This window comes from Meles meles, chromosome 9, assembly GCF_922984935.1.
Source record: "Meles meles chromosome 9, mMelMel3.1 paternal haplotype, whole genome shotgun sequence".
In the NCBI taxonomy this organism is placed as follows: Eukaryota; Metazoa; Chordata; class Mammalia; order Carnivora; family Mustelidae; genus Meles; species Meles meles.
The window spans coordinates 3,606,348-3,621,786 of record NC_060074.1 but is presented as its reverse complement, the minus strand read 5'-3'; the positions used below and the strand labels follow the sequence as shown (position 1 = coordinate 3,621,786).

General features: G+C 42.1%; 1 protein-coding gene and 1 non-coding gene across 2 annotated transcripts; both read left to right on the top strand.

The window, feature by feature from the left end:
• Positions 1 to 2,991: 2,991 nt before the first annotated feature.
• LOC123951227 lies at positions 2,992 to 3,098 on the top strand. Its single transcript, XR_006820377.1, has one exon. It is a non-coding gene; the product is annotated as a U6 spliceosomal RNA (small nuclear RNA).
• A 3,770-nt stretch (positions 3,099 to 6,868) lies between these two features.
• LOC123950905 (serine protease 58-like) lies at positions 6,869 to 14,628 on the top strand. Its single transcript, XM_046019380.1, has 6 exons — positions 6,869 to 7,081; positions 11,864 to 11,942; positions 12,470 to 12,650; positions 13,065 to 13,318; positions 13,933 to 14,081; positions 14,479 to 14,628. The coding sequence occupies exons 1-6, from the start codon at positions 6,869 to 6,871 to the stop codon at positions 14,626 to 14,628; spliced, it is 1,026 nt and encodes a 341-aa protein (XP_045875336.1).
• Positions 14,629 to 15,439: the final 811 nt, after the last annotated feature.

The following is a 15,439-nucleotide window of genomic DNA, read 5'->3' as shown; positions in this document are numbered from 1 at the left end:
TAGCTGTAGATAGAATTTTCATTATCCTAGTTCCCATTTTAGCTTCTTTTCCCTTTGCAAGTCATTTGCTGTCATTCCTCACACTAGGAACAGCTGAAGGTCATTTTCTAGATAAGCAATTTGCCCAATTTATTTCAATTTTCCCATTTTTAAAAATTTTTGGCTACCAGGAATATAAGATTTCACTTGTGGTAATTACCAAATTTCAAGTAAGTGGTAAATGAAAACTGCCTGTTATTATGTAAGGTAATTTAAACTCTTTGTGGGAAGTGATTGGTCTATTTTAAATAAACCTTTGTTGACATTGTTGAGCTAAAGCTATTTTAAAGCCTCCAGGAAGGTCTGTATCTTTAATTTTACTTTACTATTAGAGTCGTTTTACTAGCTGCAAAACGACAGCCATCTATCTGGCCGCCTCTTTCTGACACCCACAGGTGTATCCGCCCACGCACTCACCCACACAAACCTACTCTCTGACTCACATTCAGAACGATCATCCAAAAATCCCCACTCCCTGTCTAACTAAAATGTTCCTCTCAAACACACGCTACTTGTTTGATCTATTTCCATGTATCTGTGAGTCAGCTGAGTCTTGTCTGATCGACCCAGTAGACGAGAGCCTGCATGTATGCCTTTGTTTTTTTCATATGGATTTGGCAAACCTGATACATATTCAAGCATTTGAGATCATCAAAGCCTGGTGAGCAGTTTTTCACTCACAACACTTTTGACATTAATTGTGTAGGTTTTTTTCCTTACACCAGTGAATTTTTCAACTCCCCAGACACCAACTGTGTGTCCTACAATTCAATTCTGGCACTAACTGCCAGAGTTAGTAGACAGGTTAAAAGCTCATTCCCACAAAACTGCCCCCATTCAGACACCAGTCCTAATCCCAGGCCAACCATATTTCTGATGGTCAGGCTATTCCCCACGACCCCCTTCTCAAGTTCCATAATTTGTTAGAATGGCTCACAGAAGCAGTTTGCTTGCTATTTACTGGTTTATTACAAAGGATATGATTCAGGAAGAGCCAAAAAACTGCTTGGGCAAAATATTTGGTGGGGAGGAGGCAAAGCGCTTCTGTGCCCTCTTCAGGCCTGGGCACATCACCCTCTCAACACCTCGATATGTTCACCCATCACGAAGCACTCAGTTTGATCACTGAGTGGTTTCTTTGGAGGTTGCCTTATATATAGGCATGGTTGAGTAAGTCATTGACCACTGGTGATTAATTCAGTCTCCAGCTTCTCTCTCTCCTCCCTGGAGGTCAGCAGGATGGGGCCGGAAGTTCTAACTCACTAACAAGGTTGGCTCCTCCGGGAACCAGCCATCATCCCAAAGCTACCTACGGGCACACCAAGAGTCGTGCCATTAGCATATACCACTCTGGTGTGGTTGAAAAGGTCTTCGGAATGACAAAAGGTGCCCCTACACTCTTTCAGGAAATTCTAAGGGTAGAAGCTGTATGTCAGGAACCAAGTATGCATTTATCGCGCTTGAGAACATTCACTATCAATGAATGCTTATCCGAATGCTGGTAATTATTGCCAATTTAAAATATTATTCTGGAACTGGCAACATGTTTAGGGCTATCATTTCAACACACCTAAAGAATGAGAACTACAATTTAATATCACAGGTGTCTACCTGGACTGCTGCTGAGCAATTTCACAAGGGAAGGAAAAAGGATGCGACTCATTTTGTTACAGAACAGCAGAGCATCGTGTCACTTACATATAACTCTTTCACCCACTGTCATCTAGTGTCTGAACCACAGCTGTGATCCAAACAGAAAGGATAAGACTGAAACCTCCAAATGAATGTACTCAAGCTTTTGGGGGGGGGTACATTGCTTATAAGAGTGATCCTTGGGCATACACTCTCTGCTCATTTAATTTACTTTTATGTGGACTATTAGCAAGTTTGTTTATGTGACTTACCAACCTGTCAGCCGATTAGGGAGCATCCAATTAAAGCAACAAATTCAGGAGAGAGGCTGAGAGAGGCTGCCGCAGGTAGGTGGCATTCTGTCAGGATGAAGAGACAGCTGACAATCTCACAGCAAAGCAGACGGCAAAACGTTTGTGAGAAAAAAGTAAAAGGGAGGACATTTAGTGTGGGAGTAACCCTTCCAGCACCTTCCAGGACTATTTGACGGTATCTTGGTTTTGTAGTACAGAGAAGAACTGAGTTTTCTGATGATGATAATGATCCAAAGAAAACTCAGTTTGGTTCTGTTTGAGAGGTCAGAAATACATAACCCATTTGTCTGTGTAAAAATAGTTCCAAGCAAATTTTTAAAAATAGTAAAATAATATGTATTAATTTTATTTTAAAAAGTATTCTTTATAGAAGAGTATAAAGGGAAAAGTAAAAACTTTCATTTAACGGCTCCTACCCCTTCAATCTTCCTCTGCAGCTTGATGGGGGAAACTCCAGAAATCTAGGAAATTCATTTATCTAGAAAACCAATTTTCTCATGATCCTGGCTAAAGGCAGCAGGGCTATATCTGTAACTCAGTCCCCGTACACTAATCTGGTCAGGATGTTTTTGCTGCAGAAGACGATAACGCCAGTCCCAAATATGGAGATCAAAGGTGATATTATCTCTTCTTGATACTAGCCTCTGTATTCATATCTCTTTATAGCCACTAGTCTAACCACTTCTCCTTGTTTTTTTGGATGCAAGACAAAATTCTAAAGGAGTACCACTGCTTAGTTTAATGACTTCAGTCATTGGTGCCTGGTGGTTCAATGTGCTTTATTTATTTTTTTTAAGATTTTATTTTATTTATTTATTTGACAGAGATCACAAGTAGGCAGAGAGGCAGGCAGAGAGAGGGGAGAAGCAGGCTCCCTGCTGAGCAGAGAGTCCGATGCAGGGCTGGATCCCAGGACCCTGGGATCATGACCTGAGCCAAAGGCAGAGGCTTAACCCACTGAGCCTCCCAGGCGCCCCTCAATGTCCTTTTTAAAATATGCCAACAAGTGCACCCTTCGGCAGCACATATACTAAAATTGAAATGATACTGAAAAGATTAGCACGGCCCCTGAGCAAGGATGACACACAAATTTGTGAGGTGTTCCATATTTTAAAATTAAATACATAGAATAAAATAAAGTAAGCCAACAAACCTAAGAAAAACCATTGTAGGGGGTCACAGAAAAAGGGTAGGCAGCTTGGTTTAGCAGGAGGGCTGGCCTCTTGGCCTGACTACTTCCTGTCCCCCTGGATCCTTTTCAGATCTGGACCAGATGGAAAAGCACCAAACGTCTACAGCCACCATCGCCTTATCTTCAGAGGTGGTTTCTAACAGGAGCTGAATTCCCACAGACCTCAAATAGTCTCAGTTATGGGCTCCAGGGTCTCAAGCGAAGGCTTTATAAGTCTAAACGAGAACCTGGTGTGCGCCAAAAATATCTGTCAGAATGAAAACCGTCATTTCTTATTTGCTTGAGGAGTAAAGAAAGGTGTTTAAAACAATAGACAATATTAAAGTACAGAATTTGAATATCTGCTTGTGCCATTTGAAGTCAAAGTTTGCTCAGAAAGAAACTAATTTCCATCGGTAACCGCTCTTTTCTTAGGAACTCTGTATGGCCCGCGATGAGACTTATCTATAGGAAACTGAAAACTCTCACAAGTAGCACATGCATTTTTGAGGCATTTGAAATACAGATTGGGCTGAAGTTATCAAAAGAGACTCATATTTCAAAATAAGAAATGCCATGAGTCAGGACAGTCCTACCAATTGTAGTGACCTCGTTTCTGAACGTCTTAGAGCCTGGGTCAGCACGGTGAGAGCAAAGCAGTGTTTCATCAAAATGGCGTAATGAAGGATGGGTGGTGGTATTTTACCCCTCCTCCAAGAGTTCCAAAATGCTTTTGAACATGTTTATAAATATTTGCGTTTGTGTCATTGTAGGGGGAGCTTTCCATTCAAACATTTGGCTTTCAGTGAGTCATCCCCAGTCTGGTTCACACCCAGAAGCGTCCTGCGTGGCCATCAGTGAGTCCTGGGCTCCGTAACTGCCTTGTTTTCACAACCGGCTGGAGTGAAGATGGGAAAGGTGGTAGAGGGAGAAAGACATATTGAGACAAACACGAGAACAGTCTTGTTTCCTTATGGGATTGTGACAAATATGCACCAATACTCTACCATTTAAGCTTAGCTCAATGCTGGGATTGTGATGGATTTGTTTTCGACCTTTTAAGAAACATCCAGATGATTCTCCCTGATGTTGTTACTTTTCTCAGTCATCATGCGTATTTGCTAGCTAAGGACACCCTAGAATTCAAATTACAATATGCAATTTTACTTTTATTGTCATAATTACAGTTATTGGATCCTAAAACCATCAACTAAAAGCAACTGGAAGAATAAATTACCCTTCCCCATATTGAAATTGAAGAGAATGAGGGTCCTTAGTTAGGATTTTAATTAAATTGTTTTTCAGCTGGAATTAAAAACTTTTATGTAAATAGGGAAGCAACAGTGATGAAGCATATGAATTAGCAATGTGTCTCTTTTTTATTTCCATTCCTAAAGGGAAAAAAAAGGAGTTGAAGTAGCACATTGTATATCTCTGCGGTTAGATGTCAATATGGAAAAAAAAAAAAACACTAAAGCTAAAATTGCCATGCATGTTAATGTGAATTACACATTTTTTAAAAATAAGAACTAAGTACTTTGCAAATTATACAGTAGATAGAATATACTATGTATTCCTCTTTATTGGATTAGAGGAAGGGTAGCAAACTCAGGTCCTTATATCTTGAGTGACACTCTATGCACCTGTTCATATTTTGTTTGCAGATTACATACTAAATGCTTAGGAATGATCTTTGTTCTCTCTTACCTCCCCAAAACACTATTCCCATTTTTCTCGAAATGTGTATTTCTCTCTGTTTACATTTTATTCTTCCCAATTTTTGTGTGGACTTGGTTATCAAAACAATATCACTTTTTCTTCACTTAAAAAAAAATGATCTGATTCATACATTTGTGACTGACAACTGTCACTTAGCCTTCGTGTGAAAGAGGCAACGAAGAATGGTGACGACTGTGATAAAATAGAAAACCACACGCCTCCTTTGAAACGAGGAGCCACTTCTAAATACCAGTAAATATGGTAATAGCCATATCCTTTTTTCAAGAGAAAGCCTGAAAGTATTTAAGTATTAAGTATTTAAGTATTTTATGGCTCAATGCTTTAAAAACAAGAAATTCCATTTTAGGAGGCTAAAAAAAAAACCCCGATAATTACCACTGGAAAATGTGAGACATTAAATATTTGTACTTCAGTTCACATTAGGGGAGGAGAGAGAGATGGAAAGTGCTGAGGACCCTGGAGTGGTTTCCCTCATGGTCTGCCTTCCACCTCTCAGCCAAACACCAACAAAGGTAGTGTTCACAGGACACCTGAGGTGCCACCAGTCATCTCTGATCCTCTTATAGAAACCATTCCCTAATTTGCTCCGGAGTGAATGTTTCACATTTGAATTCATACTTGCTGGGAGAGATGGCAAAATCTTAGGGCAATTATAACAATAACAACAATGAACTCGTGTTGAGCGTCAGGCACTATTTATTCTTTCACTTAACAAGAACTTACTGATGCCTGCTATGTGCTAGAACTAGGTTTCTGGGATGTATTAGGCAATTTGTAGGCATTGGAAATATATCAGTTTTTAAAAAAAGAAACAAAATTCCTGTCCTTGTGGAAATTAGATTCACTGGGGAGACAGATAATAAAATGAATAAGTATATTAAATTTATTAAAATGAATTAAGTATATTAAGTTATACTTAATAAGTACTATGAAGAGATGGTAATAAATGCTATGGAGAAAGCTAGAGTAAGAAAGAGTCATTTCTCTGGTACCCCAATGTGTAACTGAAATGTATATACTTGGTAACTGACGGAACCTCCACACTGATTTCTTGTACTGTGGGATAAAGGCTGTATTAGTGGGGAAGACAAAGTGAAATATCTGAAACTGATTTGATATGATAGTGAATAAAGAACAGTATCACATCTTGGGGGAAACGGCAGAGTTTAGTGCTACCAATCAAGACCTGAAGAATACAGGGTGAAGGCCCTCATTTATCCCCAGGTAATTCACTAGTCTGACCCTTACAAAACGTCTGATCCTGGGAGACAATCAAGTCAACCGAATAGTTTCCCTGATTGTAGTGGCTGTGCCAGATGTAATATCTCCGCTGAAACAGGCTAATAGGGCCTCGGGTACCTTACACGGATTAGCAAATGCACTCATTTCTATTCCTACCAAGGGAAGGATACAGAAGTACGTGAATGACACAAACATTTACAGTCTTGACCAGCGTTAATTCTTTTGATCTCTGTGGTAATATAAGCAAGGGAACCTAGACTGCCTGGACATTCTGCATCCCATCACAATATTGAAGATATCGTATGTGGTGGTTTTTAAGTATGCCCACAAATGCTCTGGTATTTCTTCCTTCAAGAGACAGAGCTTAATTTCTGTCCCCTCGAGTGTGGTCTGGCCTTAGTGACTTACTTCTAACAAATAGAACATTGCAGAAGTGATGATATGTGACTTCTAAGACATTACGACTTCACCCCTTGCTCTCTTCTGGATCACTTACCATGAGAGAGGTCAGGTACCGTGTGATAAAGGCACTGGAGTAGCCCTTTCAGAAAGATCCATGTGGAAAGGAACTGAGGCCTTCTGCCCAAAACCGTGTGAGTGAGCCATCGCCGAAGCAGTTCCTCCAGCCCCAGTCAAGCCTTCAGATGACTGCAGCCCTGGATGGCATCTTGCCTGTCACATCAGGAGAGACCTTAGCTATACTGCCTAGCAGACCTATGCTATTAGAGGTATGTGTGATGGGAAAAGACATTTTATGGGGTTTCCAGCAAGCCCTGGTAAGAGAATCATTACGAAGACGTCCGAGTTCGGGAACAATATTACACCATCCGTGGCAGACGCCATTCAGAATACGGCTCCTGATGTGCTGCCAGGCCTCGGTAGAGACAGAACACCTGATCTCGGGACACCCGGTGACTGTGCGGCCAGAACTGCTGGTTACGAGGTGTGTTCTGTCAGATCTACTAAGTCATAAGGTCATGTGAGCCCAACAAAAGTCCATAGTGAGATGGAAGTGGTACATCAAAGGACAAGTAAGCTGCATGTGTAGATGGCTTAGGTTCCTGTCTCAACCATCACTATGGCACCATTGCCTCTCTCAGCTTACATTCATGGTTTCTTTTTGGGGGATGTGGTGGTGGACAGGCAAGTTCCCTTATGACCAGCTCATGGAAAAGAACAAAAGCCTGTCTTGATACACAAATGGGTTAGCTTGGTATGTGGTGAAGCCAGGAGTGAACCACTGTATTATAATCCCCATCCAAAGACGGCCTTAGAAGACAGCAGTGATGGGAAGAGCTCTGGGGGTACATCTGGTCATCTATATTGTGTGGAAAGAAAAGTAGCCTGAAATAAAAATGTAAGACTCATGTGATGAATAATGTAGCTGCTTAGTCAGGGGTTTGGAAAGAGAAAGATTCAAAAATTGGGTATGAGCAGGTCTAGGGAAGAGGCATGTGGATAGACCTATAGGAGTCCATTCCTCCAGCTACTGGAAGTATTGCAGAAGTCCTATTCAGAATATATTAAAAACCCTTCACATCTCAATTTCAAAGAATGAGACAACCCAGTTGAAAAATGGACAAAAGGCCTGAATAGACACTTTATCAAAGAAGATATATGGATGGCAAATATGCACATGAAAAGATGTTCAACATCATCAGTCATAGAGAAATGCAAATTAAAACCAAAATGAAACACTATTTCATAGTTAGGAGAATAGCTGAAGTTAAAAAGACAGAACACATTGTATACCTCAAAATAATACATTATATGTCAATTACATCTCAATTTAAAAAGTTTTTAAAAGACTGAGCACACCAAGTATTGTTGAAGATATAGAGGGACTGGAACAATTACGCTCCTGGTGAAATACTTGAAAATACTTTTTAAAAATCTATTTATTCACTTGAAAGAGAGAGAGTAGGGAGAGGGAGAGGGAGATAGAAATTTTAGCAAACTCCTTGCTGAGCTCGGACCCTGATGAGAGGTTTGATCTCACAACTCTGAGATCATGACTTGAACTAAAACCAAGAGTTGGAAGCTCAATTGACTGTGCTGTCCAGGGGCCCCAAAAATGTAAAATACTTCAGAAAACAGTTTGGCTGTTCCTTTAAAATTTAAATAGACACTTACTATATATGATCCAGCCATTTCATCTTTATTTACTCAAGAGAAAAGGAAGCATATGTTCACATAAAGACATATATACACACATGTATAAAGACCCACATATCTGAAGTACTCACAGAAGCTCTATTTGTATAATCCCAAACTGCAAACAACCAAATATCCATCAACAGGTAAACAAATTTTGGTCTATCAGGACAATAGAATACTACTCAGCAGTGAAAATAAATAACTCTAGAGTCACACAACAACATGTATGAATCCAAATTAATTATGCTGAGTGAAAATAGCTAGACCAAAAAAGAAAACTTACTGTAATGACTCCATTTATCTAGTATTCTAGAAAATACAAATTAATCTATAGGGACAGAAAAAGATTAGTTGTTGCCTAGTGATAAGGTGGTAGGTTGGAGGGAAGGAGGAGGAATTAGAAAGGGGAGTAAGGAATCTTTTGGGAATATGCTTATTAACTTATCAAATTGTATATTTTAAATATGCAATTTATTGTATGTCATTATACTTCAGTTAAGATTTTAAAAGAAAAAAAAAAGATTAAATCTCATGCCAGTGATGTCTAGTACCTGATCCTTGGAATCAAAAGCCATAATCTTGAAATGCTATTCCCATTAACTCACAAGGAAGTGATCTGAGGCAAGCCAGGGAGCTGACATTATCTAGACGTCAGGTCAGTGTGGCAGGCTGTTGGTAGTTTTAAGTCAGGAGATAGGTGGTGTTCACTTATTCATCCAAAAAACGTGTATGTGTATGCATGAGTGTGTGTGTGTGTGTGTGTATAAAATCTGCTATTCAGGGATGCCTGGGTGGCTCAGTCAGTTAAGTGTCAGCCTTTGAATCAGGTCTGCCTGGGATCGAGTCCCCCCTCAGGCTCCCTGCTTAGCAAGGAGCCTGCTTCTCCCTCTGCCTGCTGTTTCCCCTACTTATGCTCTCTCCCTGACAAATAAATAAATAAAATCTTTTTTTTAAAATCTACTATGCAGTGCCAGGTATTTTAATATTTAGGGACACAGAGTTGAATCAGATACAAATCCTGCATTTAAGTCAAGGTCATGAATCAGGTAAATGGAGCTTCTTAACCTGAGACCATCTAGAAGCATGTGAGTGTCTGATAGGACGAACAACGAGTGTGGAGATGACAGACCCAGATCAGGTAGTACTGGGCACTGAAGGAGAGCTACATTGATCCAGGAAGTGTCTCTGAGGATCCAGATTCTGGCCCTTGACATCCAGGCTTGAGTCATTTAGCAAGGGTTATGGACAGGAGCAGACTCCCTGATAAGTGGTGAGGTAGGGTGGATGCCCCCAATTTTGTCTATACAATGAGCCAAAGAACGAAAGGAAGCCTGGAGGGAAATGGTCAATGTGAAGAATACTGAAGAAGCTAGCGGGCCAAGCGTGAAAAGTCTACAGTAGAGAAGAGAGAGAAGTAATGCACCAGGGAATAGTTCGGTGGGAGAGACAGTGGAGACAAACTGGAATCTGAGGGGCTCTTAAAACCCAGTCTGAACAAGTGGAGCTCACTGGGCGCCAGCAGGGATTAGCACAGAGAGGGGGCCGAGAAAGGTCTCAGTGAGAGGTGCAGTCCAATCAGAGGTTGGATGAGAATCCTTTCTTGTATGAACCCAGGGAGTATAGACAAGGACTCACAGCCAGTCAGAAGAATATATTCAAAACAGGCCTCTGACCAAATGACGGGGGGAGGAGCCAGTCCTTGCTCATGTAGGGAAACAGATGACCATGGAAGCATGACAGTCATGAGATTTTTGACAAGGATCCAAGGAAAAATACCCAGATTGGAGCAGAAATTTGTGTCTGTGGGGTGCTGATGGGAGCTGTCCAGGTGAGGCCAAACTAAGAGGGCTAAAAGCCAAAGATTACAGCCAATTTTAAAAGACATTAGGACACACAGAGACTAGGGTTGGTCAGAGAGAGGTAAGTTCACCGACAGATCTTTCAAGGACTCAGGCTCCTTTGGAGATTACCCAGGGACTCTGACTCTGCCCATTATGTCATATTCCTACATAGTCACGTGTCAGTCCCAGGTTACTGAGGGCCTTGGCAATCAAGCTAGGAGTTCAGACATGAAGAAATGGGCACAAGGAACACCTGTAAGCTTTCAAGCAAGAGCACAACAACAACAAAAATCACTCTGGCAAGTCGGACAGAGAAGGAGATAGCTTGTCGAAGAAGGCCCGTTCGGAAACGATCCCGGCCACTCAGGGGCTCTATGGAGAGGGTGCAGCTGTGAGAGAAGGAGTCGCTGTCAGAGAGGAGGGAGAAGAAACCAGAGTGGAGGAGATTAAGCTGGTTGCCTCTGTGTGGCAGATTGATGGATAGCTACGTGATAACACAAAGATGGTAAAGCATTAGTTGAAGAAAATAAGTAGGAGCCATATCAGTATCCACGGTACAGTGCTTTTAAATTCTTTGTATGTTTGAAAATGTACACAATAAAATGGCAGGAAAAAAATGGCCAAAAACTATGCCCCTTCTATCTCTGCCCTTGTAATATGATTTTATACATTCTCCCATCAGGTAGTGGACTCTTTTCTACCTGTGACTCTGAGTCGACCATGCAACTTGATTTGCCAATGGGACGTCAGTAAATAGGACATATGTAAAGGCCTGAAGATTTGGGCATTGAGATATACCATTTTTCTGAACTTTGCAATTACCATCATATAAATGATCTTGGACTAGCCTGTTGAATGATGATAGACACATGACCTAGTTATCCTCATCGCTCTAGCTGACAACAGGCCAACCGTTGGACATGTTTGGGGAACCATTGGCTGCCAGTGGATCACAGATGCCTAGTGAGCCCTGCGGAGACCATCCCAAACTGGCAACCTACAGAATTGTGACCAAAATTAACTATCATTTTAAGCCACGAAGTTTAGAGGAAATTTGCCAACAAAAGCCAACTGATTCATTCTACCTGTTATTCCTTTTGTCTCCATTCTGAGGGAACTCCATGCTGAGCCCTGTCTGTCTTTATATGGACATAAAGGTCAGCTGTATCTGGGGATTAGAGGGAGGATGACATGCCATGGGGTCTGTGACATGAGAGGATGCTATGGGGTGGAGCCAGTGTGACATTAGGGCAAGAGTCAATGTGACACGGAGGTTGGCTTAGTTGTTAGATGAGGGCTCTAGCGCAGAGTGGAGGGAGTTTATTTTGAAGTTGAGGGCTAGTAAATGTCACACAGGTAGATGAAGAGCAGCCACACGAAGTGAGGGCAGGTGAGTAAATGTAAGGGAACCGGGGACTGAAGTATTACTGGAGACAGTGGAATAAGGCAGACACAATTGGCCAGTTGAGATTTCTCTTTGGTAATAAAGTTCTTAACTCACAGGATATCCCTCTGTGGTCAGGCATTTCACCTTAGAAAAATTTCCCAGACTATAATGGGAGGGCAGACTCTCTAGAGAAATAGGGTCTGGCTGTCTTTCCTCCCTTTGATGCCATCCTCCCTTGGTTCGGAGCATTTTGCTCCCTTGATATTCCCACCCCCTTGATATTTCCCCCTTTACAAAGCTTCTAGGAGGTCAGACTGTCGGTAGTTCACTCCCTTCCTAGGTCTACTTACAGCCAGTGAGCTTGGAGATCACAGACATGAACCACCTCTTTCTAGTCTTCAACATTCTGACAGCGACTGGTGAGTGCTGGTACCTAACTTGGTTTAAAACTTTGAAAAGGTTGTATTGGAGTAAAGTGTAGGAAATGTGTCTAGATAAGATGGGTAGAGAGAACATTAGTTAGAAAGATAAGAATTTAGGATCCTGTGATTGGAAGTTGCCTTGCATACTCTATCTAGAGCCACTGACTTTCCTCTGGCTCCATGGGTGCAAGAGAAGATTCAGACTGAGATAATAAGACTTAGCACAATAGATGGTGAGTGTCAGCAAGAGAATGTGATTTTGCTATGTAGTTAGGAAGGAAGCTTGAGGAAAAGAGAGGATAATCAAGCTGAAGGAAGAAAGGAGAGGAGGAGTAAAAAGGAAGATGCAAATACAGAGGGAAGTTTAAGGGAAAATTAGCAAAAGGACCCTGAAATGGTTCAATAACACCTCAAACATCAGTGACACATTGACTATTTCCAAGCATGTCCACATAAAGTGTTTCAGACTTCCATCTTCTGGAATGTCTGTCCGCCTCTAAAATTCTGTCTTCCTTTCCGGACAGTAGTGACAACAAAAACTGTAAAACCAACACCAGTACAAGTAAAATTAGCCCAGCAGTTCAATCAGATGGACAGCAAAACTGTACCAACCTTTTTGGTTTTCCTGAACTCAGAATATGAGCCTTGTTTGGGGACCCTGATCCACACACAGTGGGTTCTCACTGCAGCCCACTGCTTCTTGCCGTGAGTAATGGGGGGTCTCAATGGAGAGGTAGCCCCCTTAGTCACCAAGATTGCCATGGGGGTATTGAGGCTCAGCCCTGAAGAAACTTGCCCAGGGGTTCTCCAGTCTGAGAAGGGATTGGGAGGAGGCAGGAAATAGATCTAGGTGGTTATGAGTTAGAGTTCTGGGCGGGGTGATATAGACAGAGGGAACTGAGGACTAGGGGATGAATCGGTAGGGAAGAAAGGCCTATATACAATGTGGTACAGATCCAAGAGTTAAAGAACTGCAATAGAACTGCTCGTTTGCCAGACAAGGAAATGGAGGTCTTGGCAAGTTGTGGAAGGAATTCATGCAGAGTCACAAAGCAAGTTGGGGAGAAAGGATACAAGGTGAACAAAGAATAATACCTAATCCTTCGTGGCCTCTTCCAGATTTCTTGAAATAAACATTGCTGCTTCAAAAGAGAGTTTCCAAAACAAGATTGGAAACTTAAGACCCATGCTTACTGTTCAACACCCAGATTTTACCCGGGATTCTGCAGAGCATGACCTCATGCTTATCAAGCTGAATCATCCCCAAAAGCTCAATGATCAGGTGAAGCTGGTGGTTCTGCCCAATACCACAGAAGACAGAAGAGGGGAAAAGTGCACAGTCTCTGGCTGGGGCTGGGAATGGAAGAATTCCAGTGAGTGACCTTCAAGACAGACCCTTAGTGCTCCTTAAGTATCCACTCAAAAAGGATTATCATATAATTATTACTATAGATCATGAGAACTGGAAGAAGCCTGAGAACTTATAATATCTTAACCTCTAGTTTTATTCATTTGAAACTGAGGCCCAAACTGGTAACATGACTGTTTATGGCGGGAGGTCTCTGGAATCCAGTGTTCTTGGCTCATTCATCCCCCAGGTGAGGGGTGAAAAGGTGTCTGGGTGAGGATGGGGCTGGCTGGCAATCCTGCTGCTGATGCTGAGTGTGGCTTGTTCATTAGAAACCAGGAGACAACATTCACAGACAAAAGCATGCACGCACAAGCCCAAGATATGCAGTTTGCAACCCTGGGACTAGACCATGGTTTTCTCGTTTCATTATGTTTCTTCTTCGGTTCCTTTTCATTTTGGCTTTTTCTTTGATTGAATAATGGAGAGGTTAATGACAGAAAAGAGGGAGGGAAGGGGAGAAGAAAGGGAGATGAACATGCTAAGTTTCAAAGAAAAACAAAGCCTTCTCTCTCTCTCTCTCTCTTGTGTGTGCATGTGTATGTGCACGTGCGTGCTTGCGCATGCTCGTGTGCATAGACACAGAGCCTGATATCCAGATAAATCAGACTGTCTTTTGGTTCCCTAATGATGACTGCCAAGAATCCCCTGTGAGAGAATTTCCTGTTAAAATCACAGAGAACATGTTCTGTGCGGGATCATCTCTGGAGAGCACACACACGTGTAAGGTAACTCTTTTCCCTCTGCCTCATTTGATTTTGGTCTGGGACACTATTTGGGGGTCCATTTATCTCCCTCAACCAATCTAATTTACTGTCTCTACGTTCAAGAAGAGATAAAGGTAAATGGAATCCAGGAAAGAATGTGTCTTTCCAGTATTCATGAACTTAGATGCCACGGTGAAAATATCTCAAAGTGTTATTTCTTCATGGCTAACTCTGATGTAGCCTAGAACGAGTGCTGGGATGTGCCCAACATGTCCACCAGACATTTCTCCCTGTCCTTGTCACCTAAATCTCTCTTTTCTGGACCCTTCAGATAGGGACTTTGCCTAGGTACTACCTAGGTACTAGGTCATCTTTGTTTTGGCTATCCTGCCTGACCCATCTGTCCTTTTTCTAACAGGAATTAGCTGCCGCCCCAATCCTGTGCCAGAATCAGCTCCATGGGATCCTATCTTGGTCAGCAGGATGTATTCTGAGAGGTGATATTGGCTACTACACCAGGGTTTCCCACTATACGGACTGGATCCACAAAGTCATCCACAACAACTGAGCTCTCTCTCTTCCCTCTCCCAGTGGCCTCAGAACTGGGTCTACCATCTTGACCCTTCCTTTCCCTCGAGTCTCAGAAAAAGATGGGAACAGAGTCTTTGGCTATCAGAAATTGTCTGTTCTTTCTGCTCTCTTGACTTCCCTTTTCCTTTCTCAGTTCTAGCCTTAATGATCATCAAAGGATTTGAGCTGGATTCTCCCAAACTTTCTCCTAAATAAGCTAACTTCTCCCCACTCCCTTACTCTCCTCCAACTTCCTACTCACCTGCCACGGTTTCCTCACACTTCTATGGAGCAGTTCTCCTCCAACCTCTACCCTCCAGAGGGCATATGGGGCTCAGAAATATGATGGTGAGACTGCAGGACCCAAGGTGACTCCTTTGTCTGACATAGCTTAGTGCTGAGTCAGGCCTCTGAGTCAGGCTTATACCCTCTCACTCCATCATATCTAATAAGGCTCAGTAAATGCTGCAATGTTATCAGGCTGCTGGCAACATAATTTTAGAGATGGAGGCTGGAATTTTATGACAACAAGAACTATAAGGGTTGCAAAGAGGGTTAGGGGATGAAGCAGAAGTGGATGCAGAGAGGAGTTAGATGGGTCAGACTACCAACAGGAGAAGGGATGATCTCCTGAGAGATCTTTCCTAATGCTAAGCACAGAAAAATCCAAGATAGATGGCTGGGAAGAGAATGGTAGAAGCATAATAGGGAAATATTAAAACCTGGGTGAGTATGACTGTGTTTGTGTGTGTACAGATGGGTGGAGATGTGTGCAAAGAATGATCTCACTGAACCAGCCAAAATCTACC

Coding starts and splice junctions, on each gene's coding strand:
- LOC123950905 (XM_046019380.1), top strand. CDS start 6,869: ATGTGTGATGGGAAAAGACATTTTATGGGGTTTCCAGCAAGCCCTGGT. Junction 7,082..11,863: donor CCAGAACTGCTGGTTACGAG/GTGTGTTCTGTC, acceptor CTCCCTTCCTAG/GTCTACTTACAGCCAGTGAG. Junction 13,319..13,932: donor CTGGGAATGGAAGAATTCCA/GTGAGTGACCTT, acceptor TCGTGTGCATAG/ACACAGAGCCTGATATCCAG.